This window comes from Boleophthalmus pectinirostris, unplaced genomic scaffold (genome assembly GCF_026225935.1).
Source record: "Boleophthalmus pectinirostris isolate CB_2022bp ecotype Guang Dong unplaced genomic scaffold, ASM2622593v1 HiC_scaffold_16, whole genome shotgun sequence".
NCBI lineage: Eukaryota > Metazoa > Chordata > Actinopteri > Gobiiformes > Gobiidae > Boleophthalmus > Boleophthalmus pectinirostris.
The window spans coordinates 28,281,395-28,308,788 of NW_026571095.1; the positions used below are offsets into that span (position 1 = coordinate 28,281,395).

At 41.5% G+C, this 27,394-nt stretch overlaps 1 protein-coding gene across 2 annotated transcripts; it reads right to left on the minus strand.

Moving 5' to 3' along the window:
* Nucleotides 1–1,098: 1,098 nt before the first annotated feature.
* Nucleotides 1,099–27,148, minus strand: dnajb4 (DnaJ heat shock protein family (Hsp40) member B4). 2 transcript variants are annotated; one of them, XM_055151854.1, is made up of 4 exons: nucleotides 26,844–27,148; nucleotides 17,952–17,959; nucleotides 16,953–17,509; nucleotides 1,099–1,466 (listed from the first exon to the last, which is right to left on the minus strand). In XM_055151854.1, the coding sequence occupies exons 1-4, from the start codon at nucleotides 27,056–27,058 to the stop codon at nucleotides 1,236–1,238; spliced, it is 1,011 nt and encodes a 336-aa protein (XP_055007829.1). In that variant the 5' UTR covers nucleotides 27,059–27,148; the 3' UTR covers nucleotides 1,099–1,235. The 2 variants fall into 2 exon arrangements, with proteins under 2 accessions (XP_055007829.1, XP_020796691.1); XM_020941032.2 differs by lacking the exon at nucleotides 17,952–17,959 and having other exon boundaries at nucleotides 26,848–27,148.
* Between the last annotated feature and the right edge of the window lie 246 nt (nucleotides 27,149–27,394).

Here is a 27,394-nt window from a genome sequence, read left to right on the forward strand (position 1 = left end):
TGGTAGAGAGTCCACCGCAAACACACAGTAAGAATGCCTGATTTTCAATGTATTTTTGAACAATAAAAGCACCTGTAATTGAATAAATACACCAAATGCCATACTGTGGAACATTCCAGGACAAGTAACGGAAACAAGCAGGTGTTAGATAATCTAGCTCACACCAGATTGATCTGTGTCGCTCTGAGTTCTGCACAATATCAGTCTGGAACATGACGACTATTAGAATCTGATTTGTCGAAGCGTCACAACAGCGAAACAAGTTGAAAAAAACAAGCTTTTGTTACATTCAGTTGAGAGAAAAGCACAGACATCCTCTCTGTCTACAAATGCACAAGGGTCTTACCTCTGCACATTTTCATAAACAAAATATTCTGTATTTCTGCTAAAATAGACTTTGGCTCTGCACAAACCCCAGTGCTGCTGTGTGACTGGTCAACCCACTGCCCCCTGGTGAATCTGTCAAGATGAGTATGTCAAGATGAATTCTCGTCAGTCTGTGAACTCACAAGCATCATCAGAATCCATCTTGCTGTTTAAGGTTGAGTGCCGGATCCTCTACTAGAAAAGTTACATGTTGCACCTTAAATTTAAACTCTCGAAATAATATAATATCCAAATAACATCAAAACATTTTAAAAGAAGTTACAATTCACTTTTTTGTTGGATATACAGTAAATTTAAACGTCTCTTTCCATTTTTACCAGGGGAGTTTTCTTGAGGCTAATATTTTAAAATTAAGAAGAAAAAATACAAGTAGAATATATTCTCTTTGACAGAAACAGCTAAAAATGATCCTAAAATGTTACAAAATCTGCCCTTCGTACCATGACCTGTACCACAACACTCCAGAGAAGGCTCGAGACATTTAAAAGAATCTGTCTGTAAAAAAGCTGGCTTGTTTTGCACTTTTCATACTTGCATTTCATCACGTTTTTGGCATCTATACACTCATTCCATAATATATATTTTCAAAAGCAGACAAACATGTGTACAGTCTTAAAATGTCCTCTTTTTGGATAGCATAGCCCAAATATCTAACAGCCCACTTGAGTTCACTGCTTCGCACTTGGCAGCATGCGGCGTGTTTATCTCAAAGAAACACTTTTTAAAAATAGAAATTGCACATTCGTAGGGGTTCCATCTGCCAACTGTCATTGAAATGCACGTCCCTGTAGTCAAACCGCTACCAATAATTGCGATTTTTGGCTCATTTTGTTGCGCGTCCTCGGCTTCTATGTGGGTAAGTGGCGTTTTAGCACATCCTTGGCGTTGCTGGGTAAAGTTTCGGGAAAGTTGACGTCGAACTCCACCACCAGATCGCCCCTCTGCTCCGGGTTCTTGGGCAGAGGGAGGCCCTGTCCCGCCACGGTCCGCCTCATGCCCGGTTTGATGACGTCGGTGATTTTCATGTTGCAGGTTTTTCCGTCGATGGTGGACACGGTAACGGAGCAGCCGCATAGAGACTGGAGGAAGAAATAGAGAAAGGGAGAAATGGTTAGTTAAGGCTTGCACATGAAGCAATAACACACTTTTAAAGGTCCTGTTACACAAAACTGACAATCACAATTTCGATTTGTGTGTCAAACGATCTCCAAAGTCATATAATCGAGTTGAAAGGCTTAACATTAAAGTTTATTTTGTGATATTTTTCATATAAGGGTCAATGAAGTATAACAGGCAAATATTAAAATATAAAAAAATATTTGTTTCTATTGAACTTTTTCAAATATTTACAGTGTCAGTGTGTTTTTATGGACATGAATTGGCCACAACCTTAAAAAATGTCATGTGGTGTGACCAACAATAACCTTAAATGTATTTTCTAAAACATGATTGGGATATTAATCTAAGTAATATGAAGTGTATAGGAACAAACTGTTGGCATTTCTTTAGATTCTTTAGATTTTTAATGCATATTGATATTTTCTTTTGATGTCCAACATCAACCAACTTGTGCTTAAGTAACATACGACTTTTCTCTGTAAAATGCATAAAATCAAGAAAAATGTGTAAAGAATACCATTCAAAATAAATTTTATTTGATTTAGAATAGTTTTAAAGAAGTTTAAAAGTCAGCAGTTGAGGGTGGACAAAAAACATGCATCTTAACTAATGATTTCTGAAAAAAAATTGTTTGGTTCCATGGAGGTCAGAGGTGCTACAGATATGTGGTGAATTATTATGAAATTTGAATCTTTTTTAAAAATTGGACAGAAAATTTAGGTAAGTATATTTCTTTAATTATTTAAATATGGAGATTGTAGAACAGCTGGATAAATAGTTTATTTTGGATACATTTATGTTTTTCTATGCCTTATTTCATGTTCTTATTTTCAAATATATTTTATTCATTTTATGTTTTATGCATCGCAAAACTGTATCTTATATTTATTTTCAATCTGAAAGTTTTGCATACATTATCATTACAAGTCTCTTTGCTTAAATTAAGAGTTATGGTGCAGCAATAGCTAAAAAACAAAAAACAAAACAGAGGGAACTACATAGACCATGATCCTTTGCTCCATTTCAGTGTAGACTACAAGAAGAAATAACAGTGCTAAGTCATCATGAGTGAAACGGTGAAACGGTGAAAAGTCATCGTTACAGTTCCAAATGTCAGGACAGGCCCAGAGGTGCGCCTGCATAGATCGTAACCTCAGACAAAAGTGCTCCATGGGGCTAATCTCTCAGGGGCGGTCCTAGATTCCAAATCCTAATCCAAGATTAGTCCTGGTTTGGTCCTGGTTTAGTCCTGTTTTATACCTGTTTTAGTCCTGGTTTAGACTTGGCTTAGTCCTGGTTTAGACCTGGTTGGGTCCTGCTTTAGTCCTGGTTTAGACCCAGTTTAGTCCTTGTTCAACTCTGGTTTAGACCTGGTTCAGTCCAGGTTCAATCCTGGTTCAGCTCTGATTTAGTCTTAGTTTAGTTTTAGTTCAGTCCTGGTTTAGTCCTGGTTCTGCCCTCCTGGTTCAGTCCTCGGTTCAATCCTGGTTTAGTCCTGGTTCAGTCCATTTACGGCGCAAAAGTTCAGCATCTTCGCTCGCTGATTGTTGATTTGACAATCAGCGACAGTTATTTTGTTGAGAGTAACTTAAAATAATGCAATAGTCATGTAAAGTTTTACATTTTAAATGCAGTAATATTATAACGTAACAAATTACTTTGACTTGACAGTGATAAGTCATAAATAACACATTACAGTTTTGAAGTAACTTGCCCAACAGTGATTAGAAGACATGAGGCACCAAATTCAAGACGATTCCAAACAGCACATACGTATGCAGTTTTTATTTTACCACTGATCACATTTACTTCACAGCCAGTAGATGAGCCCAGTGTTGGTAACTACCACTTTCCAAACGTCTTCCTGGTTTGTGACGTAAGCGTGAAGAGAGCCTATTCTGCTAGAGAGAAGAACTCAGCCTAATAAATATGCAGTGTTTCTGTGTTAAACACGTGAGAATGAAACAAAACAAAATTCTGGGTATGTTTTTGATCAGGAAAAGACATTATAATATAGATCAGAATACTTTAAAGCATGAAATGGTCTAAGTTGAACCCCAAACCTCTGCTAAAAGGTCATATATAGAGCTTTGGAGTAGTAGGCGTATTTAGAACTCATCATTTTTTATCTTTATCTTAATTTGCATTTCACACAAACAGTGTTGGGAAGGTCACTTTTAAAATGTATTCCCCTACAGATTACAGATTACAGACCCCAAAATGTAGTTTGTAACGTAATCCATTAAATTACTTAAAGTGAGTAACATAATCTGAATACTTTGGATTACTTGATTTGCTGTAGAGAAGCAAAGATGAGGATATCGTAACATAAGATATTTTGTCTGCTAAAAGATAATTTAAAAAAAAAACAGTCTTTACTTAAAATATTATTGATAGAAGAGGAGGAGACACGGTCAGCGCAACATGATTTAGTCCTGTTAAATCCTGTTTTAGACCTGGTTTAGTCCTGGTTTAGACCTAGTTTAGACCTGGTTTTAGTCCTAGTTTTAGTCCTGGTTTTAGTCCTGGTTTAGACCTGGTTTAGACCTGGTTTAGTCTTGGTTTAGTCCTGGTTTAGACCTAGTTTAGACCTGGTTTAGACTTGGTTTAGACCTAGTTTAGACCTGGTTTTAGTCCTGGTTTAGTCCTGGTTTAGACCTGATTTAGACCTGGTTTAGACCTGATTGAGACCTGGTTTTAGTCCTGGGTTTAGTCCTGATTTAGACCAGGTTTAGAACTGGTTTGGACCTGGGTTTAGACCTGGTTTAGACCTAATTTAGACCAGGTTTAGAACTGGTTTGGACCTGGATTTAGACCTGGTTTAGACCTAATTTAGTCCTGGTTTAGATCTGGTTTGGACCTGGTTTAGACCTGGTTTAGACCTAATTTAGACCAGGTTTAGAACTGGTTTGGACCTGGGTTTAGACCTGGTTTAGACCTGGTTTAGACCCGGTTTAGTGTCTGGCAATGAGTGGAATTACCGAGAAAAAAAAAAAGAAGGGGAATAGCCCAAAGTGTGAAAGCAGGAAAATACCGCCGTGTAATCCATTTATTTCAAACAAGTAACTGTAATCCAATTACCACTCACTGAAACAGTAACTGTAACTGAATACAGTTACTCATAATTTGTACTCTGATTACGTAACTCTGGTACATGTAATCTGTTACTCCCCAACACTGCACACAAATAAAAACTCTTGCCCATGGACACAACAACCATATGCAAAGCCATAAAAGGAAATTAGAAACATCAGTCACACACAGACAGATTGAGTGTCCTGCCCAAGGGTACAATAGCAGAAAAAGCAAAATCTGTAAGAGGAATCGAATCACAAACTTCGAAGTGAAAAGAAAAACATCTGTACGGACTGAGCTTATTGCTAGACAGAGATTGATCCAACAAAAGCTTTGACATGTTCTTTTACTTTTTAACTTTTGGATTTCTCCGCTCTCTGAGACAGGCCTTTTTGTCATTTCAGCGCTCTGAGTCACTGGGTAATGGTGCAAAACGACATATTGATTTTAAAATTGCACAACCAGATTATTTAAGACTACTTATGTGAATAATTATGCAAGCAGTGGTCTATTTGAGGACTCGTGGAACTGCATGAGCAAACAAAGGGAACAGGTGGCTGCACTGAGACTTTTAACTAGTGTTGTAACGATTAGGAGTGTGCAAAAAATTGATTGAAATATCGATATATCGTATTGTTCCATGTGATGATACGGTATCGATATCGTGGGCTGCTGTATTGATATATCGCCAAGAGGTTTTTTTTGTGTGTGTGTATTTTAGTCAATTATTTTGTTACAGAGCTACAGTTTTGGTGTTTGTTGAGTGTAAGAAAACTTGTTTATGCGACACCTTTGTCATTTTCACTGTTTTGAGAGTTAAAATGTTTGTGTTTCATATGAACTTTGAACAAGAAGTGATTTAACAAAGACTCTTAGTACCACAGCCATGATTTAGCTTTTAAATTTTTATTTATTTACCGTATTACATTGATTTGAAATATATCATATCAATTCAAAAGCTCACTGTATCGAGATATCGTATTGTAGCCTGTGTATAGAGGTATGTATCAAATCGGCAACTTCTTAATGATACCCAGCCCTAGTAACGATACTAACTCTAACTGCGATACTAAGGAACAGACTCAATATTCAATACAGATTCTGATACCATAAACATTAGGTTTAAGTTTAGGGTTATTAGAGTTAGTGCAGGGCGTGGCATTTGTGGGGCATGGTGTAGGCGCGTGCAAGGGCCGATCATTGCCACTTGCGGCTATATTTTCCTTATTGAAGTAAGTAGTATTTCTTTATGTTTTGTTAAAGATGCACTGTGCAGTTTTTCTGGGGGAGGGTCCGCCATCTGCTTGTCTCCATGGAGATGTTGTTGCTTTGCCTGGAATGTTCCTTAGCATGACTTTAAACATTTCCATTTAGCATTTACTCATTGCAAGTGTTTCTAATGCTCAAAAATACAGTAATTCCTTCTGGGAACAGAGGCGGTGCTATGATTAGGCCACAGTAGGCCGCCGTTGAGGGCCCCCAAACCTGGAGGGGCCCCCAACCCATTGACCCCTCAGAACGCAGCGTCCCTCTGAACTAGTCCTAAAACAGGAATGAAATAGGACTACAACAGGACTAAAACAGGACTAAACCAGGACTAAACCAGGACTGAACCACGACTAAAACAGGACTGAACTAGGACTAAAACAGGACTGAAATAGGACTACAACAGGACTAAAACAGGACAAAACCAGGACTAAACCAGGACTGAACCGCGACTAAAACAGGATTGAACTAGGACTAAAACAGGACTGAAATAGGACTAAACAGGACTAAAGGAAAGGACTGAAACAGGACTAAAACAGGACTGAACTAGGACTAAAACAGGACTGAAACAGGACTACAACAGGACTAAACCAGGACTAAACCAGGACTGAACCAGGACTAAAACAGGACTGAACTAGTCCTAAAACAGGAATGAAATAGGACTACAACAGGACTAAACCAGGACTAAACCAGGACTGAACCAGGACTAAAACAGGACTGAACTAGGACTAAAACAGGACTGAAACAGGACTACAACAGGACTAAACCAGGACTAAACAGGACTGAACCAGGACTAACAGACTAGGACTAAACAGGACTAAACAGGACTGAAAGGACTAGGAAAATAGGACTACAACAGGACTAAAACAGGACTAAACCAGGACTGATCCCAGGACTGAACCAGGAGGACAAAAACAGGACTGAAACAGGACTACAACAGGACTAAACCAGGACTGAACCAGAACTGAACTAGGACTAAAACAGAACTGAAATAGGACTACAACAGGACTAAACCAGGACTAAACCAGGACTGAACCAGGACTAAAACAGGACTGAAATAGGACTACAACAGGACTAAAACAGGACTAAACCAGGACTGATCCCAGGACTGAACCAGGAGGACAAAACCATGAACTAAAAACAGGAATGAAATAGGACTACAACAGGACTAAAATAGGACTAAACCAGGACTGAACTAGGACTAAAACAGGATTGAAATAGGACTACAACAGGACTAAAACAGGACTAAACCAGGACTGATCCCAGGACTGAACCAGGAGGACAAAACAGGACTGAAACAGGACTACAACAGGACTAAACCAGGACTAAACTGAACCAGGACTGAACCAGAACTGAACTAGGACTAAAACAGAACTGAAATAGGACTAAACCAGGACTAAACCAGGACTGAACCAGGACTAAAACAGGACTGAAATAGGACTACAACAGGACTAAACCAGGACTGATCCCAGGACTGAACCAGGAGGACAAAACCAGGACTGAACTGGGACTAAAACAGGACTGAAATAGGACTACAACAGGACTAAAACAGGACTAAACCAGGACTGAAATAGGACTACAACAGGACTAAAACAGGACTAAACCAGGACTGATCCCAGGACTGAACCAGGAGGACAAAAACAGGACTGAAACAGGACTACAACAGGACTAAACCAGGACTGAACCAGAACTGAACTAGGACTAAAACAGAACTGAAATAGGACTACAACAGGACTAAACCAGGACTAAACCAGGACTGAACCAGGACTAAAACAGGACTGAAATAGGACTACAACAGGACTAAAACAGGACTAAACCAGGACTGATCCCAGGACTGAACCAGGAGGACAAAACCAGGACTAAAACAGGAATGAAATAGGACTACAACAGGACTAAAATAGGACTAAACCAGGACTGAACTAGGACTAAAACAGGATTGAAATAGGACTACAACAGGACTAAAACAGGACTAAACCAGGACTGATCCCAGGACTGAACCAGGAGGACAAAAACAGGACTGAAACAGGACTACAACAGGACTAAACCAGGACTAAACCAGGACTGAACCAGGACTGAACCAGAACTGAACTAGGACTAAAACAGAACTGAAATAGGACTAAACCAGGACTAAACCAGGACTGAACCAGGACTAAAACAGGACTGAAATAGGACTACAACAGGACTAAACCAGGACTGATCCCAGGACTGAACCAGGAGGACAAAACCAGGACTGAACTGGGACTAAAACAGGACTGAAATAGGACTACAACAGGACTAAAACAGGACTAAACCAGGACTGAAATAGGACTACAACAGGACTAAAACAGGACTAAACCAGGACTGATCCCAGGACTGAACCAGGAGGACAAAAACAGGACTGAAACAGGACTACAACAGGACTAAACCAGGACTAAACCAGGACTGAACCAGGACTGAACCAGAACTGAACTAGGACTAAAACAGAACTGAAATAGGACTAAACCAGGACTAAACCAGGACTGAAACCAGGACTAAAACAGGACTGAAATAGGACTACAACAGGACTAAACCAGGACTGATCCAGGACTGAACCAGGAGGACAAAACCAGGACTGAACTGGGACTAAAACAGGACTGAAATAGGACTACAACAGGACTAAAACAGGACTAAACCAGGACTGAAATAGGACTACAACAGGACTAAAACAGGACTAAACCAGGACTGATCCCAGGACTGAACCAGGAGGACAAAACAGGACTGAAACAGGACTACAACAGGAGGACTAAACCAGGACTGAACCAGAACTGAACTAGGACTAAAACAGAACTGAAATAGGACTACAACAGGACTAAATCAGGACTAAACCAGGACTGAACTAGGACTAAAACAGGACTGAAATAGGACTACAACAGGACTAAAACAGGACTAAACCAGGACTGATCCCAGGACTGAACCAGGAGGACAAAAACCAGGACTAAAACAGGACTGAAATAGGACTACAACAGGACTAAAAGGACTAAACCAGGACTGAACTAGGACTAAAACAGGACTTGAAATAGGACTAACAACAGGACTAAAACAGGACTAAACCAGGACTGATCCAGGACTGAACCAGGAGGACAAAAACAGGACTGAAACAGGACTACAACAGGACTAAACAGACTAAAACCAGGACTGAACCAGGACTAAACCAGAACTGAACTAGGACTAAAACAGAACTGAAATAGGACTAAACAGGACTAAACCAGGACTGAACCAGGGACTAAAACAGGACTGAAAAGGACTACAACAGGACTAAAACCAGGACTAAACCAGGACTGAACCAGACTAAACCAGGACTGAACTAGGACTAAAACAGGACTAAAACAGGACTAAACAGCAGGACTAAAACAGGACTAAACCAGGACTGATCCAAGGACTGAACCAGGAGGACAAAACCAGGACTGTTATAAATCAGCTCAATTTTTTTTAAATCTGATTTCTCAAATATGTAATTTATAGTAGATTTTTAGAAGTTTAACATGTGACTTTTCTGCTCACCTGCTTGTTTCCATGGAGATGTTACCACTTGCTCTGGAATGTTTCATCACGCGGCATTAAATTTATCTATAGCATCTCTGTCACTGCTACAAAATACCTTCAAAAACTGCACTGAGTGGGGTCACCTCTCCACAGATCTGACTGGAAGATCCGGTGGAGATAAACGAGATGGCGCACCCTCTTCTAGAAAAGTTCCTCAGTGCAGCTTTAAATGAGTTTTAAATGTAAGTTTGTGCACAGAGTTGAAGTTCATGTTTGACCCTGTGCTGTGCTGAATCTGAGTGATGGAGGCGAGTGGGAGGAAGAGCATAAGTGACTGTTACAGCTCCTGTGTGGGCGGATTCAGTAACGCGCCACGTCTCCTCTCTCTCCTCTCTCTCTCTCTCTGTCTCACTCCAGCTCTGACTCTCTCTTTTCTCTCTCTCTGACTGTTTCTCTCTCTCTTCTTGTCTCTTTTTTCTCTCTCTGACCTCCCTCTATCTTGCTCTCTGTCTTTCTTTCACTGTCTCTCTCTTCCTATCTCTGTCCCTCTAACTGTCTCTCTGTCTCACTCCAGCTCTGACTCTCTCTCTCTGACTATTTCTCTCTCCGTTCCTGTCTCTTTTTTCTCTCTCTGACTCCTCTATCTATCTCTTATTCTCAGTGTTGGGAGTAACGCATTATAAAAGTAATGTATTACAGTAATGCGTTGATTTTTGCTGTAACGCAGTAATGTAAGAAATTACAGGGGAAAAAATTTTAATATTTTACTCGGTACAAATGTGAGTAACGCGCGTTACAATGCTTTTTTAACCTGGATTGAAGTGGTGGGTTTTTCTTCATACAAATTCGCTAAAATCACCGTGAAATCAGCAGCGGTGAAACGCCGGAGACGCGGCCGGATAGACCTTCAGTTAACCGCGGGCGAAAGGACCGACCCAGAACTCTACGCTGTTTAGACCTGGTTTAGACCTGGGTCACTTCTGGTTTAGACCTGGTTTACAGTCGTCCCTCGCTCTAACGCGGTTCACTTTTCGCGGTCTCGCTGTTTCGCTGAATTTTTTTTTTTTTTTTGGTGCAATTTTGCATGCCTTTTGTTTTTAGTGTATGAACACGTATTGCGTTCCTCCCGCTGCGTCCTGATCGGCTAAGGGACTCCTGTCTCCTCTACAGTACAGAATGTGTTCAGCTGCCAAATTTAAATAAATGTTCAATCTCTAGCAGTGTGATTCTGAAGTGCTGTATGTCTGCAAGTTTTCTCTCCGACAAAATCCACAACGTCGATGAAACGTTCTGCACTGACAAAGGCTCCTGCACTTGCACTCAAAAGACAGAGGACGATGCAAACCATAGCACAAAAAGTTGGACTTCTGGACACGTTGAAGGAAGGTAGAAGTTACGCGACTGTAGCAGAATCTTGCACCGGGTCTTGTACCCGCAAATATTTGCTGAAATCAGGACCGTGAGCCTGAGCAGCAGGGTCCATAAAGAGCGATCGGGCAACAGCCGCTCTTACCTCCATGAGGTGCGGAGCAGAGCCGGTCCTTTCTCCTGCGGTCACCTTCGAGCCCGTCCTGACAGTGAGTCCTGTTTTAGTCCTAGTTCAGTTCTGGTTTAGTCCTCCTCTCCAGTCCTGGAATCAGTCTGAGGTTAATCCTGTTATAGTCCTGGTTTAGTCTTGGTTCAGCTCTGGTTTAGTCCTGGTTTAGACCTTGTTTAGTCCTGGTTCAGTCCATATACGGCTCAAAAGTTCAGCTTTTTCGCAGTTATTTTGGTGAGAGTAACTTAAAGTAATGCAATAGTAATGTAATGCCTTACATTTTAAATGCAGTAATATTGTAATGCAACGAATTACTTTGAAATGACAGTAATAAGTAATAAATAACACATTACAGTTTTAAAGTAACTTGCCCAACAGTGCTTATTCTCTCTCACTCACAGTCTCTCTCTGTCTCTATTTTCTCTCCCGACCTCTCTCTATCTGTCTGTATATCTCGGTCTCTCTTGCGTTTCTATCACTCTCTCCCTTTCTCTCTCTCTTTCTCTTTCTTTCACTGTGTGTCTCTCTCTCTTCCTCTCTCTGTCCCTCTAACTCTCTCTCTGTCTCACTCGAGCTCTGACTCTGTCTCTCTTTTCTCTCTCTCATCCCCCCTCACTGATTGTTTCTCTCTCTCTTCCTGTCTCCTTTCTCTCTCTCATTTTCTCTCTCTGACCCCCGTGTATCTATCTCTTATTCTCTCTCACTCAGTCTCTCTCCGTCTCGTTTTTTCTCTCTCTCCCTCCCTCTCTCTGTCTGTCTCTATGTCTAGCTCTCTCTTGCTTTGTCTATCACACTCTCTCCCGTTCTCTCTCTGTGTCTTTCTCTCCCTCTGTCTCTCTCTCCGTCCTTCTAACTTTCTCTTTCTGTCTCTCTCTCCACTCTCTCCCTCATTCTCTCTCACTCCCCTCACTCTCTCTCTCCCTCTCACTTTCTGTCTCCCTCTCTCTCTCTCTGTCTGTCTCTCTCTTTCTCTCTGTCTTTCTTTCCCTGTGTGTCTCTCTCTGTCCCTTTAACTTTCTCTCTTTTTCTCTCTCCACTCTGTCTATTATCTCCCTCTTTTTTCCCAATCCCCCCCCCCCCCCTCCTCGCTTTCTCTCTCTCATTTTCTCTCTCTGCCCCCTCTATCTATCTCTTATACTCTCTCATGCACAATCTCTCTCTGGCTCTCCTTTTTCTCCCTCTCTGTCTGTTTCTATGTCTCGCTCTCTCTTGCTTTTTCTATCACTCTCTTCCTTTCTCTCTCTCTCGCTGTCTTTCTTTCCCTGTGGCTATGTTGCGCTCTCCCTCTATGTCCCTCTCTTCCTCTCTATGCCCTTCCAACTTTCCCCCTTTCTGCCTTTCTCTCTCCACTCTCTCTATCTATCCCCCTCTTTTTCTACCAATCTCTCCCTCTCTCTCTCCCCCTCGTGTTTTCTGTCTCCCTCTCTCTTCCTCTGGCTCTGTCTGTCTCAATGTCTAGTTTTCTCTTGCTTTTTCTATCACTCTCTCCCTGTCTTTATTTCCCTGTGTCTCTATGTCTCTCTGTCTCCCTTTCTCTCTCCTTCTCTCTCTGGGTCTTTCACTCTCTGTCTCCATCTCTCTCTCTCTTTCACTCCCCTCTTGCTTTCTGTCTCTCTGTCTCTGTCTCTCCCTTTTTCTCTCTCTCTCTGTCTCCCTCTTGCTCTCTCCTCCTCTGTCTCCCTCTCTCTCTCTCTCTTCCCTCTCTTCCCCTGTTCAGAGTTAAATACTACTCTCATTTCCTCCCTGCCCGTTGTCTCTCGTGGTGTTTTAGAAACTCTACCTACAGATATTGATCGCAGACTAAAAAAAGCACATTAAAGTCAGATCTGTGCAGGAGTGGGACGAAACTAAATAATCACCCGTTCGCTTCTGTAAAACTCGTCACAGAGAATTCATTGAGATGTGGATTTACTACTGCGGCTGAGTGGTCCTTAGTGGGTAAAGTAGTGGCTAATTTAATCTACTTTAGTACTTTTTTTATTTCTATTTTGGTTCAGACCAGATTCAGACTTATCTCTGTGTTTATCTCTCTCTCTGTCTTTCTTTCTTTCCCTGTGTGTCTCTCTCTCCCTCTCTCTGTCCCTCTAACTTTCTCTCTTTCTGTCTCTTTCTACACTCTATCTATCTTCCTCTTTTCTCCCAATCCCTCCCTGTCTCCCTCTCGCTTTTTGTCTCCCTCTCTCTCTCTGTCTCTTTTTTCTCCCTCATTTTCTCTCTCTACCCCCTCTATCTATCTCGCTTTCTCTCTCACTAACAGTCTCTCCCTGTCTCTCTTTTCTCTCCCTCCCTCTCTCTGTCTGTCTCTATGTGTCGCTCTGTCTTGCTTTTTCTGTCTCTGTCTTTCTTTCGCTGTGTCTCGCTCTCTCTCCCTCTCTCTGTCCCTCTAACTTTCTCTCTTTCTGTCTTCCTCGAGCTGTGGCTCTCTCTCTTTTATCTATCTCTCAGTCTCTCTCATTTACAGTCTCTCTCTGACTCTCTTTCTCTCTCTCTGTCTGTTTCTATGTCTCACTCTCTCTTGCTTTTTTCTAACAAGCTCTCTGTCTTTCTTTTCCTCTCTCTCTTTCTCTCTCCCTCTAAGTCCCTCTGTCTGTCCCTCTAACTTTCTCTCTTTCTGTCTCTCTCCACTCTCTCTATCTTCTCACTTTCTGTCTCCCTCTCCTCTCTCTCTGTCTCTTTTCTCTCCCTCCCTCTCTCTGTCTGTCTCTATGTCTTGCTCTGTCTTGCTTTTTCTGTCTCTCTCTCCCTTTCTCTCTCTCTTACTCTCTGTCTTTCTTTCGCTGTGTCTCGCTCTCTCTCCCTCTCTCTGTCCCTCTAACTTTCTCTCTTTCTGTCTTCCTCGAGCTGTGGCTCTCTCTCTTTTATCTATCTCTCAGTCTCTCTCATTTACAGTCTCTCTCTGACTCTCTTTCTCTCTCTCTGTCTGTCTCTATGTCTCACTCTCTCTTGCTTTTTCTAACAAGCTCTCTCTGTCTTTCTTTTCCTGTCTCTCTCTCTCTCCCTCTAAGTCCCTCTGTCTGTCCCTCTAACTTTCTCTCTTTCTGTCTCTCTCCACTCTCTCTATCTATCTCACTTTCTGTCTCCCTCTCTCTCTCTCTCTCTGTCTCTTTTCTCTCCCTCTCTCTCTGTCTGTCTCTATGTCTTGCTCTGTCTTGCTTTTTCTGTCTCTCTCTCCCTTTCTCTCTCTCTTACTCTCTGTCTTTCTTTCGCTGTGTCTCGCTCTCTCTCCCTCTCTCTGTCCCTCTAACTTTCTCTCTTTCTGTCTTCCTCGAGCTGTGGCTCTCTCTCTTTTATCTATCTCTCAGTCTCTCTCATTTACAGTCTCTCTCTGACTCTCTTTCTCTCTCTCCCTCCCTCCCTCTCTCTGTCTCTATGTCTCACTCTCTCTTGCTTTCTCTATCACGCTCTCTCTGTCTTTCTTTTCCTGTCTCTCTCTCTCTCCCTCTATGCCCCTCTGTCTGTCTCTCTCCACTCTCTCTATCTTTCTCACTTTCTGTCTCCCTCTCTCTCTCTCTCTGTCTCTTTTCTCTCCCTCCCTCTCTCTGTCTGTCTCTATGTCTTGCTCTGTCTTGCTTTTTCTGTCTCTCTCTCCCTTTCTCTCTCTCTCTGTCTTTCTTTCGCTGTGTCTCACCAGTTTCTCTATCTCTTCCTGTCTCTTTTTTCCCTCTCATTTTCTCTCTCTGCCCCCTCTATCTATCTCTTATTCTCTCTCACTCACAATCTCTCTCTGTCTGTCTTTTCTCTCTCTCTCCCTCCCACCTTCTCTCTCTCTCTCTCTATGCCCCTCTGTCTGTCCCTCTAACTTTCTGTCTTTCTGTCTCTCTCTCCACTCTCCCTTGTCCTTGATTCCTCTCCTCGATTCTTCTGCAGCAAATGGGTGAGGAAGCAGGAGACACAGGGAGGAGAGAGGAAATAAACTCCTCACTGAGAGCAATAAAATTTTATTCTTTAATCTCCTCCGGAGCCTCCCTCGTGTTTACTCCTTTCTTCTGTGTTTTTTGATTGACACATTTGATTGACAGCTGAAAAATTGAAGATCGAGAAGAGGAATCTGCCTCTCTCGCTTTCTTTCTTTCTTTCTTTTCTCTTTTTTCTCTCTCACTCCCTCTCTTTCTTTGTCTCTGTCTTTCTCTCTCTCTTCGTCTCTTTCCCTTTCAATCTCCCTTTCTCTCTCTCTCTTCCTCCCCTCTGTCTCTTTTTCTCTCTCACTCTTTCTCCATCTCTCTCTCTCTCTCTTGCTTTCTGTGTCTTTCTCTCTCACTCCCTATCTCTCTGTATCTCTGTCGCGCTCTCTCTCTCTGCATCTTGCTCTCTCTTGCTCGTTCAACACTCTTTTTCTATCTCCTCTCTGTTCCCTGCCTCTCTCTCTCCCTTTCCCTCTCTGTCCCTCTCTTTCAGTCTCCTCTCTAGAATCTATCTCTTTCTCTCCCACTTCTTCCCCTCTCTCTCTCTCTCTCTCTACCACTCTCTTCTTCTTCTTCTTCTTCTCTCTCTCCCCTTCCATCTTTGTCCCTCTCTTTCTGTTCCCTCTCTACATCTAATTCTTTCTCTCCGACTCCTTCAGTCTCTTTCTGTCTTCCTCTTTCTCTCTCTATCTTTACCACTCTCCTCTTCTCTCTCTCTCCTCTTCCATCTGTTCTTCTCTTTCTGTCCCACTCTGTCAATCTCTCTCTCTCTGCTTCTCTCTTTCTGTCTCCCTCTATCTATATCACTCTCTTCTTCTTCTTCTCTCTCTCTCTCTGTCCTTCCATCTCTGTCCCCTCTCTACATCTATCTCTTTCTCTCCCACTCCTTCTCCCTCTCTCTATCTATACCACTCTCTTCTTCCTTTTTTTGTCTCGCTCTCTCTCCTTCCATCTCTGTCCCTTTCTACATCTATCTCTTTCTCCTCCACTCCTTCAATCTCTCTCTCTCTGCTTCTCTCTTTCTGTCTCCCTCTATCTATACCACTCTCTTCTTCTTCTTCTCTCTCTCCCCCCTTCCATCTCTGTCCCTCTCTTTCTGTCCCCTCTCTACATCTCTCTCTTTCACTCCCACTCCTTCTCTCTCTCTCTATACCACTCTCTTCCTCTTCTCTCTCTCTCTCTCTCCTTCCATCTCTGTCCCTCTCTACATCTACAATATCTCTTTCTCCTCCTCTCCATCTCCCTTCCTCTCTCTCTCTCTCTCTCTCTCTCTATCTATGCCTCTCTCTCTCTCCTTCCATTTCTGTCCCTCTCTTTCTGTCTTCTCTCTACATCTATCTCTTTCTCTCCCACTCCTCACCTCTCTCTCTCTCTCTCTCTATCCATCTATACCACTCTCTTCTTCATCTTCTCTCTCTCCTTCCATTTCTCTCCCCTCTCTACATCTCGCTCTATCTCTCCCACTCCTTCCCTCTCTCAGTCTCTCTGTCTCTCTATACCACTGCCTTCTTCCTCTTCTTCTTCTTTCTCTCTCTCTCTCCTCCTTACATCTCTGTACCTCTCTTTCTGTCCCCGCTCTACATCTATCTCTTTATCTCCCACTTTCTCTCTCTCTCTCTATACCACTCTCTTCTTCTTCTTCTCTCTCTCTCTCTCCTTCCAGCTCTGTCCCTCTCTACATCTTTCTCTCCGACTCCTTCAATCTCTCTCTCTGCTTCTCTCTTTCTGTCTCCCTGTTTCTCTCTTTATCTTTACCACTCCCTTCTTCTTCTCTTCTCTCTCTCTCCCCTTCCATCTCTGTCCCCTCTCTAAATCTATCTCTTTCTCTCCCATTCTGTCAGTCTCTCTCGCTCTCTTCTTCTCTCTTTCGGTCTCCCTCTATCTATACCACTCTCTTCTTCTTCTTCTCTCTCTCTCTTTCTGTCCTTCCTTCTCCTCCTTCAATCTCTCTCTCTGCTTTTCTCTTTCTGTCTCCCACTTTCTCACTCTATGTCTACCACAAAAAAAAATCACTTTATCCTTCTTGCTCTCTGCCTCTTTTTCTCTCTTTCCCTTTCTTTTCACTCTCATACCATTTAACACTGTCTCCATTTACTCTCTCCACTCCCAACTTTCACCACCAGATGTCGCCAAACCCCGACCTTTACCCCTCAGCCTTTACTCACCTGTCTCAAGCTCACTTTCACCGGGTACACGATATTGGACCCCTCGCGCCGGAAATGCGGGTGCGGCTTGTCTTTGATCACGAACACAATATCCGCCGGTATCGTATTCAGCGACTCGTCCCCCTCTCTCGGAAACGTGATTTTAGTCCCTTCTTTCCACCCCCTCTTTATCTCTATGGTGAGTATCTTATCTTCCGTCCGCATGGTCCGCCCGTCCGGGTTCAGCCGCTTCCTGGAGATCTTCATCCTCTTGGTGCACCCGTGGAACACCTCCTCCAGGGTGACGCGCAGTTCGTGGATGATGGGCGGGTCCTGCTTTCGCCGCTGGGGCCCGTCGCGAGGGAATCCGTTCATGTTGAAGCCGGGGAAGGAGCCGAAAGCGTCGTCCACGTCCATGTCCTCCTCGTCCCGGCCGTTGGTCTTGCGGCCGAAGAACATCTCGAAGGGGTTGGAGCCGCCGAAGAAGGTGGCGAAGGTGGCGTGAGGGTCCCCGTGGAAGGTGTAGGTGAAGGTGTTGCCGGGGCCGTCGCCGGTTGGTCCATTTCCGCCCTTCAGACCTAGAGGGAGAAATAAACATATCGTCAATTGTGTAATGACAAAGACTCACGCTCTCTTACTCCTTCAGGCTCTCTCTCTATCTGTCTCTCTTTTTTCTCTCTCATCCCCTCTCTGTCTCTCTCTTTGTCTCTTTCTCTTTCACTCTCCTTCATTCTCTCTTACTCCCCTCTGTCTCTGTCTCTCTCTCTCTCTGTGTTTATCTCTTGTTCTCTCTCACCCCCGCCCTCTCTTTGTCTCTGTCTCTCTCTCTCCCCATCTCTCTCTTTCTCTCTCACTCCCCTCTCTCTCTTTGTAGTTCTCTCTCACTCTCTCTCTTTCTCTGTCTCCCCCCTTTCTGTTTCTCTTTTTTCTCTCTCATCATCTCTCTCTCTGTCTCTCTCTTTGTGTTTCTCTCTCACTCCCCTCTCTCTCTCTTTGTCTCTTTCTTTGTGTTTCTCTCACTCCCCTCTCTCTCTCTTTGTCTCTTTCTTTCTCTCTCTCCCTCTCTCTCTCTCTCTTTCTCTCTCACTCCCTCTGTTTCTTTTTCTCTGTCTCTTTCTCTCTCACTCTCCCTCTTTCTCTGTCTCCCCCCTTTCTGTCTCTTTTTTCTCTCTCACTCCCCCTCTCTCTTTGTCTCTTTTACTCTCTCCCTCTCCCTCTGTCTCCCCCTCTGCCTCTCTTTCGCTCTCACTCCCTCTCTTTGTCTCTGTCTCTCTCTCTCCATCTTTTTCTCCCTCACTCTCCCTCTCTCTCTGTCTCTCTTTCCTCTCTCACATCCTCTCTCTCTCCCCCTCTCTGTTTTTCTTTCTCTCTCATTCCCTCGCTTTCTCTGACTGCCTCTCTCACTCCCTCTCTCTTTGTCTCTTTCTCTCTCTCTCTCTCTGTCTATGTCTCTCTTTTTCATCTCTCACTCCCTCTCTCTCTTTGTCTCTCTCTCTCCCCTTGTCTCTTTGTCTCTTTCTCTATCTCTCCGTCTCTCTCCCCCTCTCTGTCGCTCTTTCTCTCCCACTCCCTCTCTCTCTCTGTCTGTCTCTCTCTTTTTCCTCTCTCACTCCCTCTCTCTCTTGTTTCTCTCTCTCCTCTTGTCTCTCTTTCTCTCGCACTCCTCCTCTCTCTTTGTCTCTTTCTTTCTCTCTCTCCCCCTCTCTGTCTCTCTTTCTCTCTCCCTCTCCCTCTTTCTCTGTCCCCCGTCTCTCTTTCTCTCTAACTCCCACTCTCTTTCTCTCTGTGTCTCGCTCTCTCTCGCTCTTTCCATCACTCTTTCTCTGTCTTTGTTCAGTAGAAATTAGAAAATCCACGCCTTAATATTATTATTATCCAAATGGTGGAGCACTTCCTGTAGTACCACATGACATCACAAGGTGGAACAGACTATTTTCAGTTTGAGAGAAGACCTCAGCCTAAATATACGGGCTGTTAAAGACGTGTGAATGAATCAGAACACCGCTCCGGGTCTGTTTTCGACGAGGAAACAACATTACAGTACGGGTCTTTAAATCAAACATTACTATTTGATATTCAGACCCTTTTTATTCACCGTCCTTTTGACCGCGCACATGCATACAGCTCCTCGGTGGTCGGTTCAGTGTCACCTTTTTAAACCCGGAGTGAAAATAAAACCTGATTCACGATTCGTTTTAACACCATGATTCACTCCGAGGGCCACATCAGAAACGCAACACGGGCTGAGTCACCGCTGACATTTGGAGATAAGCTTTCACTAACTGTCCATTTCAGAGACTAATGAAGCAGGTGAGGTGGGACAGGGCCACACCACGAGCATCTGAGCAAAGGGTCTGGATATATAGAGCTATCCAAGTCAGTCTAGTCACTCTGGGTTATTCTGAAGCGCTTGGACTGCTGCAAACTGCTGAAAATGAACCACCGTATTTTTCGGACTATAAAGCTGTAGCGGACGATAATGTCAGTATATTTGTTTTCGTGGTAATAAGTGAGAAAATTATATACATACAAATATAAACTTTTTCATTATTAAGTATCATCATCATCATTATTGCTATTGTGTTATTTATTGTATTATTATTTAGTTATTTAGTTCAATTTTCTTTCTTATTTTTCTTCTTATTTTTTTATCTACTTTCTACATTTATATTGATTTTATGTGTGTGTGGGGAAAAAAAGAAATAGGGCATGTACTATATTGTGACTTATGTGGGCAAAAAAGCACAGAATAAATAGCAAATAAAATTTTAAAAAAGTGAGAAAATTATTGTTTTATTTGTTCGAATATTAAGATGTGTCAGAATACCACAGTAATTCATTTTATATTTTATTTCTGAAAATATTTACCTTTTAACTTATGTGACCTTTTGCCTTGCCCCCAGAAGTAAACAAAGAGGGAAAAATATAGTAGCTGCGAAAAGAGAGAAAAAGACGATAGAGAAAAACACAAAAAATGTGTAAAGAAAAAGACGTCAAAATAAAAGACACGACAAGACAAGAGGAGACATTTTCTGTGTCTGTCTTTATTTTAGTTTTCACTGTGTTTCTGAGAATAAATACTGACACATGATCATCAGTACGGAGCGTGAAATCCTTTTTTGCGAAGAAAACCAGGGTAGTACAGCTACAAAAGCACACTTTAATTTTCTCAAAAATCTACATGCGCCTTATGTATTAATTCTGGTTGTGTGTACTGACCTTGAACAGTAGGAAAAACTAAAGCACTCAAAAAGTACAAAATAATTAAAAGCCTTTAATACCACGTAGCAGATAAAAATTAAAATCACACCTTTGCCCAAGAGCTGATACGCGCTGGGGTAATTTTAACTTTATCTGCCATGTGGTGTTAAAGGTTTTTCATTATTTTGTACTTTTTGAGTGCCTCAGTTTTTTTCTTCTTTCTTGTATCTGAGACTGGTTCCCTACACTGAAGAGCACCAAAAGGACACTTCTACACAATTTTTATATATCCAAGTAGCACTCCTGCCCCCAAAGTTTTGACCTCGAACAGATTTTATGTGGTACGCGGCGCTCAGAAATCTGTCAAAATGTTTTCGTACGACTTTGGTAAACAACAAAGCCGCACCGCTTGATGAATTGTCGGAGCATTAAGGCTGCCGTAGTCAGGAACCTCGCGGAGTAAGGCTGGGTTTCATTAAGAAGTTTGACTCGATACAATATATTTCAAATCGATTCGATACGGTTCAATAAAAAATAGAGGCTAAATCATGGCTGTGATACTAAAAGTCTTTGTTAAATCACTTCTTGTGCAAAGTTCATATGAAACACAAACATTTTAATCATCAAAACAGTGAAAATTTGAAATGTGTCATATAAACGAGTTTCTTTCCACGAAACAAGCAACAAAACTGTAGCTCTGTAACAAAATAATAAACCAAAAAATACTCTTGGAGATATATCGATACAGCAGCCCATAATATCGATACTGTATCATCACATTAAACAATAGGATTGATCGATATTTTAAAAATTTACGATTACGCTTTCTTCAATACGAATACGAATTCACAGACGTGACTCTACTGTCAAAAATACGTCAGCACTTCACAGGGATTATTTATTGAGCAAAAGAAACATTGATTGAGATGTCGAACTTTTGCGCCGCATACGGACTGAACCAGGACAAAACCAGATTAAAACCAGGGCTGGACCAAAACAAAACCAGGACTGAACCAGGACAAAATCAGGATTAAACCATGACTGAACCAAGACTGAACCAGGACAAAACCAGAACTGAATCAGGACAAAACCAGAACAGAACCAGGACTAAACCAGGACAAAACCAGGACTGAACCAGGACTGAACCAGCACAGAACCAGGATTGAACCAGGACAGAACCAGAACTAAACCAGGACAAAACCAGGACTGAACCAGGACTGAACCAGGACAAAACCAGGACAAAACCAAGACCAAATTAGGACTGAACCAGGACTGAACCAAACCAGGACTGTTCACGGCATCGCAGTTAAGTCACGGAAACGGGAAACGGCTGTTATCCGTTTTTTCATTATTCATTTAAACACAAAATGAAAAACTGAAAAAACAAATCGTTATCTATTTTTAAATTTTGGTTTTGGAGACAAATAATGAAGAAAATAGTTGTTTTGTCGTTTTCTTATTTTTTATTTTATTTTGAAAAACGAATGAACGAATGAAGCACTGATTCATCTGAGATATGGTTTTCTAAATCTGAGTTAAGTTACAGTTCACAAATTAAAAAGCTGCAGTATGTTACTTTCTGGGGGTGACATACTTCGGAACATTCTCCACGGAGATCATAGGCTTATATATAAATGGACATGTCTAACCTGCTGGCCGCCACGCTCCAAATAGGAAGTGAACATGGGGGCGACTTTGGCTCCATCGACTCACCCCTCTGTCTTTAACTACTGCTGTGAGCCTCGTCATTTTGGTCTTAAAACGTTCATATTAACCCACTCTACATGATCCTGGTGTTTTTATTTTGCTATTTCGTCCGTAAACATCTCCGTCTGTGGTGGAGATAGAAAGAAGGTGGAAAGATTTATGCCAATTTGTGGAAAATTAGTGCCAAAGAAGCAATATTTCCATGGAAACAAGCAGGAGGACGCAACCAAATTGAATTATTTCAGCTTATTTTTGGCTGAAGCTTACTTACCGCTGACTTTAAACGGGATATAAATCAATTTGTTGCATGATTGAGTAAATATAACTTCATATTTATAGCCGAACTGCTCGTCTATTTCCATGTATTCTCAGTCTGTTCAGAAACACACATCTGACAAACTGAAAATAACACATGGGCACACAGACTGGAGCAGCTTACAAGAAACATTGGTGCAAAATTGGTAACATTTTCTGCGTCAAAATGTTACCGACATCTGGAAAACGCTCGATATTAACACTATCAATACATGAACCATCCCCAGCTTGAAAAATGGTGTTAAGTTTATTGCTAATACTACTTTATTACTTCACTACTATCATGTTATTAGTCATTAAGAACCACAAACCACCACAACACGATTATGTTTCTAGTCCGTGCTTGTAACTTTTCCAGATATGAACATGGATCTTTGTCCGGAGTGTCTTTCTAGCGGGAGGATTATCTTACTGGGAATATTTTAGGTGGATGAGGAAGCCTGGAAAACCAAACCACCCAGACTCAAGGCTCCAGTTTTACAGTCTGGTAAGTGAACCTACAAGCTTCAAGTAGCTGGGCAAGATTTATTTTTTATTTTTTTTTACTATGCCACTAAACCAGGGGTGGGCAAACTTTTTGACGCGTGGGCCAAAAAGGGTTCTAAAATTTGATGGAAGGGCCGGATGAGGAGCAGATGGAAGGAGTTTTTTGGTAATTCACCTCATAAGAGAAAAAAATAACATGGGATAAGTGGAAAACATATCTAATTTTATTGAAATATGCCATAATTAAATAAAATAAAAGCATTACAACAAAATACCTGTCTTTCACGTCCTATGGTATTTACTGTTTATTGAAATTACTTTTAAAACACTGAAAATGGTTATGATTATTATTATTATTATTCAAGTTTGGTGGCCCGGATTAAAAAGATAGAGGGGCCACATATGGCTCCCGGGCCGTAGTTTGCCCACCCCCGCACTATACTGTATAAAATAAATGTAAGGTTTACCAAAGTTCAAAGTGATGACTGCCACAACTCTTGTCTACAACAATTTAATTTAATGTATTTTTTTTTTAATTTCCCCAAATCGCATTAAAAAACATGTATTAGTACTACATTTACTTGAGTACGTCTTTAAAGAAACTGTACTTTTCAGAATGTTCTTACTCCTACTTAAGTAATATTTCATTGAAGTAACATTAAAAGTCATTCTTTTGGTTCCTCTCAGGCCCGTCGACAGAAATTTGGGGGCCCGGGGCAAAAATCCTCACATGGGCCCCCCTGTAATATAAATTAATATAAAGAGGGTCCAAATCTGCGCCTCTAAACCCACGTCCTGGTTCTTCTTCCCACTGTGAGTAAGTTTAAAGTAACAAAAGCTTTATGTGACAATATGAAATTATTTGAATACAGTATTTCTGTTTCTTGCCCCGCTCCTTCAGATCTGATTTAGTTTGTCTCATTTTTGTGTCTATACTTTGAAAACACCAGATTTTGTGCATTATTTAATGTTTTGTCTTCAAATTACATTCATTGCAATACAAACAGTTCTTTACACTTTTTAATTCACTCTTACTCGAGTAGGAGTTTTCCAAAATACATGAAAGCTACTTCTTGGACCACTACTTTGTACTTCTACTTGAGTAATATTATTTTGAAGTGACATTACTCTTACGCAGAGGTGGGACCAAGTCGTTGTTTTGCAAGTCTCAAGTCTTTGACCTCAAGTCCAAGTCAAGTCCCAAGTCAAATACAGGCAAGTCCAAGTCGAGTCTTGAGTCACTGGCCCATTAGTCCAAGTCAAATCCAAGTCATCTGCTTTGAGCTTCAAGTCATTTCAAGTCTTTAAACCAAAGCACCAAACATAGCTTAGATTTTTGAAATTTATATGAATTTTAAACTAAATTGTACTTAAAAAGTCATGGTATATTTTATATGAGTATTTATATAAGAGTTTTTTTCAGACCTTTTTTCAAATGTCTTGATAAGATCTTAGTGCGAATCATTGTGATCAGAATAGAAAGAATCAAGTCCTCTCAAGTCACAGGTCTCAAGTCCAAGTCAAGTCCCAAGTCAAATACAGGCAAGTCCAAGTCAAGTCTCGAGTCACTGCCCCATTAGTCCAAGTCAAATCCAAGTCGTCTGCTTTGAGCTTCAAGTCTTTAAACCAAAGTAGCAAATATAGCTTAGATTTTTTCAATGTATTTGACTTTTAAACTAAATTGTACTTAAAAATCATGGTGTATTTATATATGAGTATTTATATAAAAGTTGTAGAAGTGTTATTTTTTCCTTTTTAAATGTCTTGACAAGCTCTAAGTGTGAATCATTATGGTCAGAATAGAAAGAATTCAGATTTAAAAGTGAAGACTTAAAAGTTTTAGACGAAGCATCAAGTCTTCTCAAGTCACAGGTCTCAAGTCCAAGTGAAGTCCCAAGTCACTGACCTTCAAGTCCAAGTCAAGTCTTAGTCCATTTTATCAAATCAGGTCTCAAGTCCTAAAAATAGTGACTCAAGTCTGACTCAGGTCCAAGTCACGACCTGAAAAGTCCCCACCTCTGCTCTTACGTGAGTATAATTTTTGGCTACCTGCCTCTACCCAACAATAGCTACTTTTATCACCATGGCTTCAACTCTAAAATGTACTAAATTAGATGGTTACTTCATCTCATATGAAGTAAATGCCATCCTCAACACTTTTGGGTAACGTTATAATCTACCTGACATTTCAGAATATGTTAAATCCTACATTACACAAAATTCAAGTTGTGTTTTCTCTTCTATTCTTATTCATACATGGCTCTGTTCCACCTTGTGATGTCATATTGTGGTTAAGGCTGGGTATCATTAAGAAGTTGTTGATACGATACATATCTCAATACACAGGCCGCAATACGTTACATATCTCAATACACTGAGTTTTCGATTCAATACGATTCTATACGATATATTTCAAATCAATTCGATACAGTTCAATAAAAAATAAAGACTAAATCATGGCTGTGATACTAAAAGTCTTTGTTAAACCACTTCTTGTGCAAAGTTCATATGAAACACAAACATTTTAATCATCAAAACAGTGACTATGCCAAATGTGTCGCATAAACAAGTTAAAATAAACCAAAAAATACTCTTGTTGATATATCGATACGGCAGCCCACGATATCGATACTGTATCATCACATTAAATGGTACGATATATCGATATTTTGATATTTTTCCACTGCCCTAATAGTGGTAATTTTCAAGTTAACTACACATTTTACTTTTAGGCTACGTTTATATAAGAGAATATAAAAGAATGAGAACTTCGCACATCAATTACGTCAGATGGGTGCATTGGAGGAGAGGAAACAGCCTAATAACATAAAAAATCCCGCACACTGTCTTACATGAAAATAGTGAGATTTATTAGGACAAACCGAGCAACGTTTTGGCACTAGGCTACGTTTATATGATGATGACCTGAAAAGAAGACGCAAAAAGTGGCGTTGCGTCTTCACTTTTTATTCCACGTTTAGACAAGCATTTTCAGGAGGAAATCTGCATGTATACGGTGACGCAAAAGTGTGTGAAATTCGATTGTGTATGCATGCCAGATGGGTAGATGGTGACACATATGACGTAAATGCATACGCCACGTGAGCAGATCTGACCAGAGTTTTGCGTCTTGGGCAGTGTAAACAAAAACGCTACAGTGAAGCATATTATACTTTACCATTCTGGAGAGCGCTTTCAGATTTGAGCATTTTTAAGCCTCAAAAACGCCGTCACCGTTTAAACCAGGGGTGTCCAAACTTTTTTCATCAAGGGCCACATTTCTAAACACATACGAAGCAGAGGGCCGATCGAGGGCCGTGGACTGATGCTCAGTACAGGGAATAATTGAAATGTGTGCATCTTTAACATGTTAGAATGAGCCATCAGTCTTTATTCATGCTAAGATCCTTAAAACCACACACTAAATATTAAATATGAGCTTTATCAAGGTCGATTTTTGAAAAAAACTTGCAGTGAAAAATTATTTTTTAATTGATGCAAAGTAATTTGGGCCAATTCACCTGGAAGTGGGCCAAGAAAAATTTGTCTGAGGGCCGCATTTGGCCCCCGGGCCATAGTTTGGACATGTCTGGTTTGAACGAAAGACACTTCTGATAAACAATTTTGATGTTCTCGTGTAAACAGGACCTTAATTCAGTATAGATTGGTAATTCCAGGGCTGATATGTTCCAAATGTTTCTAGTGAAGATGTGCGGAGTTTAAAAACACAGCGGGGCACTTCCCGTATCACCACATGACATCACAAGGTTGGACGGTGTTTTTGGTTTGAGAGACGAACTAAATATGCGGGTTTTGTGCGTTTAACGTGTGTGAATGAAACAAAACACAAACTCCGGGTCTGTTTGTGATGAGGAATATGAGGTATTATAACACAGATGAGATAATAGTGTAATATTGGCCCTTTAATTCCTCACTAGGCCCTTCGTCACCTCATCTGCACCTTTGGATAGAGTTACAATCACAACCTATGTATTTCCTGTATGATTGATGACATGTAGGCAACGTATATTTCATAACAAGACATGTGTGGTCCATCTGTCAATTTTGGCTCTTGTGTGGGCGATCCTGTGGCTTTTTAATACAAATACCCACAGGCAATACAATCTGACAGTTTCCAAATGCGTAAAAGCTGTGCCAAAACGCGAAAAAGGTTAAAACTATAGGTTACAGTATAGAGCTTACATACCTTCTTCACCGTATTGGTCGTATATTTCCCTTTTCTTCGGATCACTCAGTACATCATAAGCCTCTGCGATTTCTTTGAATTTTTCCTCTGCTGCCGGGGACTTATTTTTATCCGGATGCCATTTCAGAGCTTGCTTTCTGTACGCCTTTTTGATATCGTCCTCAGTCGCTCCTTTAGAGATGCCCAGCGTTTTGTAGTAGTCTTTCCCCATTATTATTATTATTATTTTTTTGTCACGCTTCAAATCACGAAGGAGGAATTTCTGGTGGACTTGAACGTGTCTGGTCGTGTCCACGGGCGATGGAAGGATGGATGGATGGATGAATGGGCGAGCGTCTCCTAGCCCGTGTGGCTGTGGACGTACGCAGGCAGTACGCGGGCGCTCGTGGTTGCACAACGCGGGTTAGAGAGCATTTAGAGCGGCTTAGTCAACGCCGTGGACCCCCTGATATGTATGCAGAACCGGATGACCCTCTTTAAATAGCCACAGCTCCCTCCTCTGCATCCGAACCTCCGCCAGCGACAAGTTACGCACGGTAATGCGCGC

Bases quoted from the DNA above. Each gene is read 5' to 3' on its own strand.
- dnajb4 (XM_055151854.1), bottom strand. From the start codon at position 27,058: ATGGGGAAAGACTACTACAAAACGCTGGGCATCTCTAAAGGAGCGACT. The intron at 1,467-16,952 runs GTGAGTAAAGGC...TTCTTCCTCCAG, and splicing joins TGAAAGTGAGCTTGAGACAG to TCTCTATGCGGCTGCTCCGT.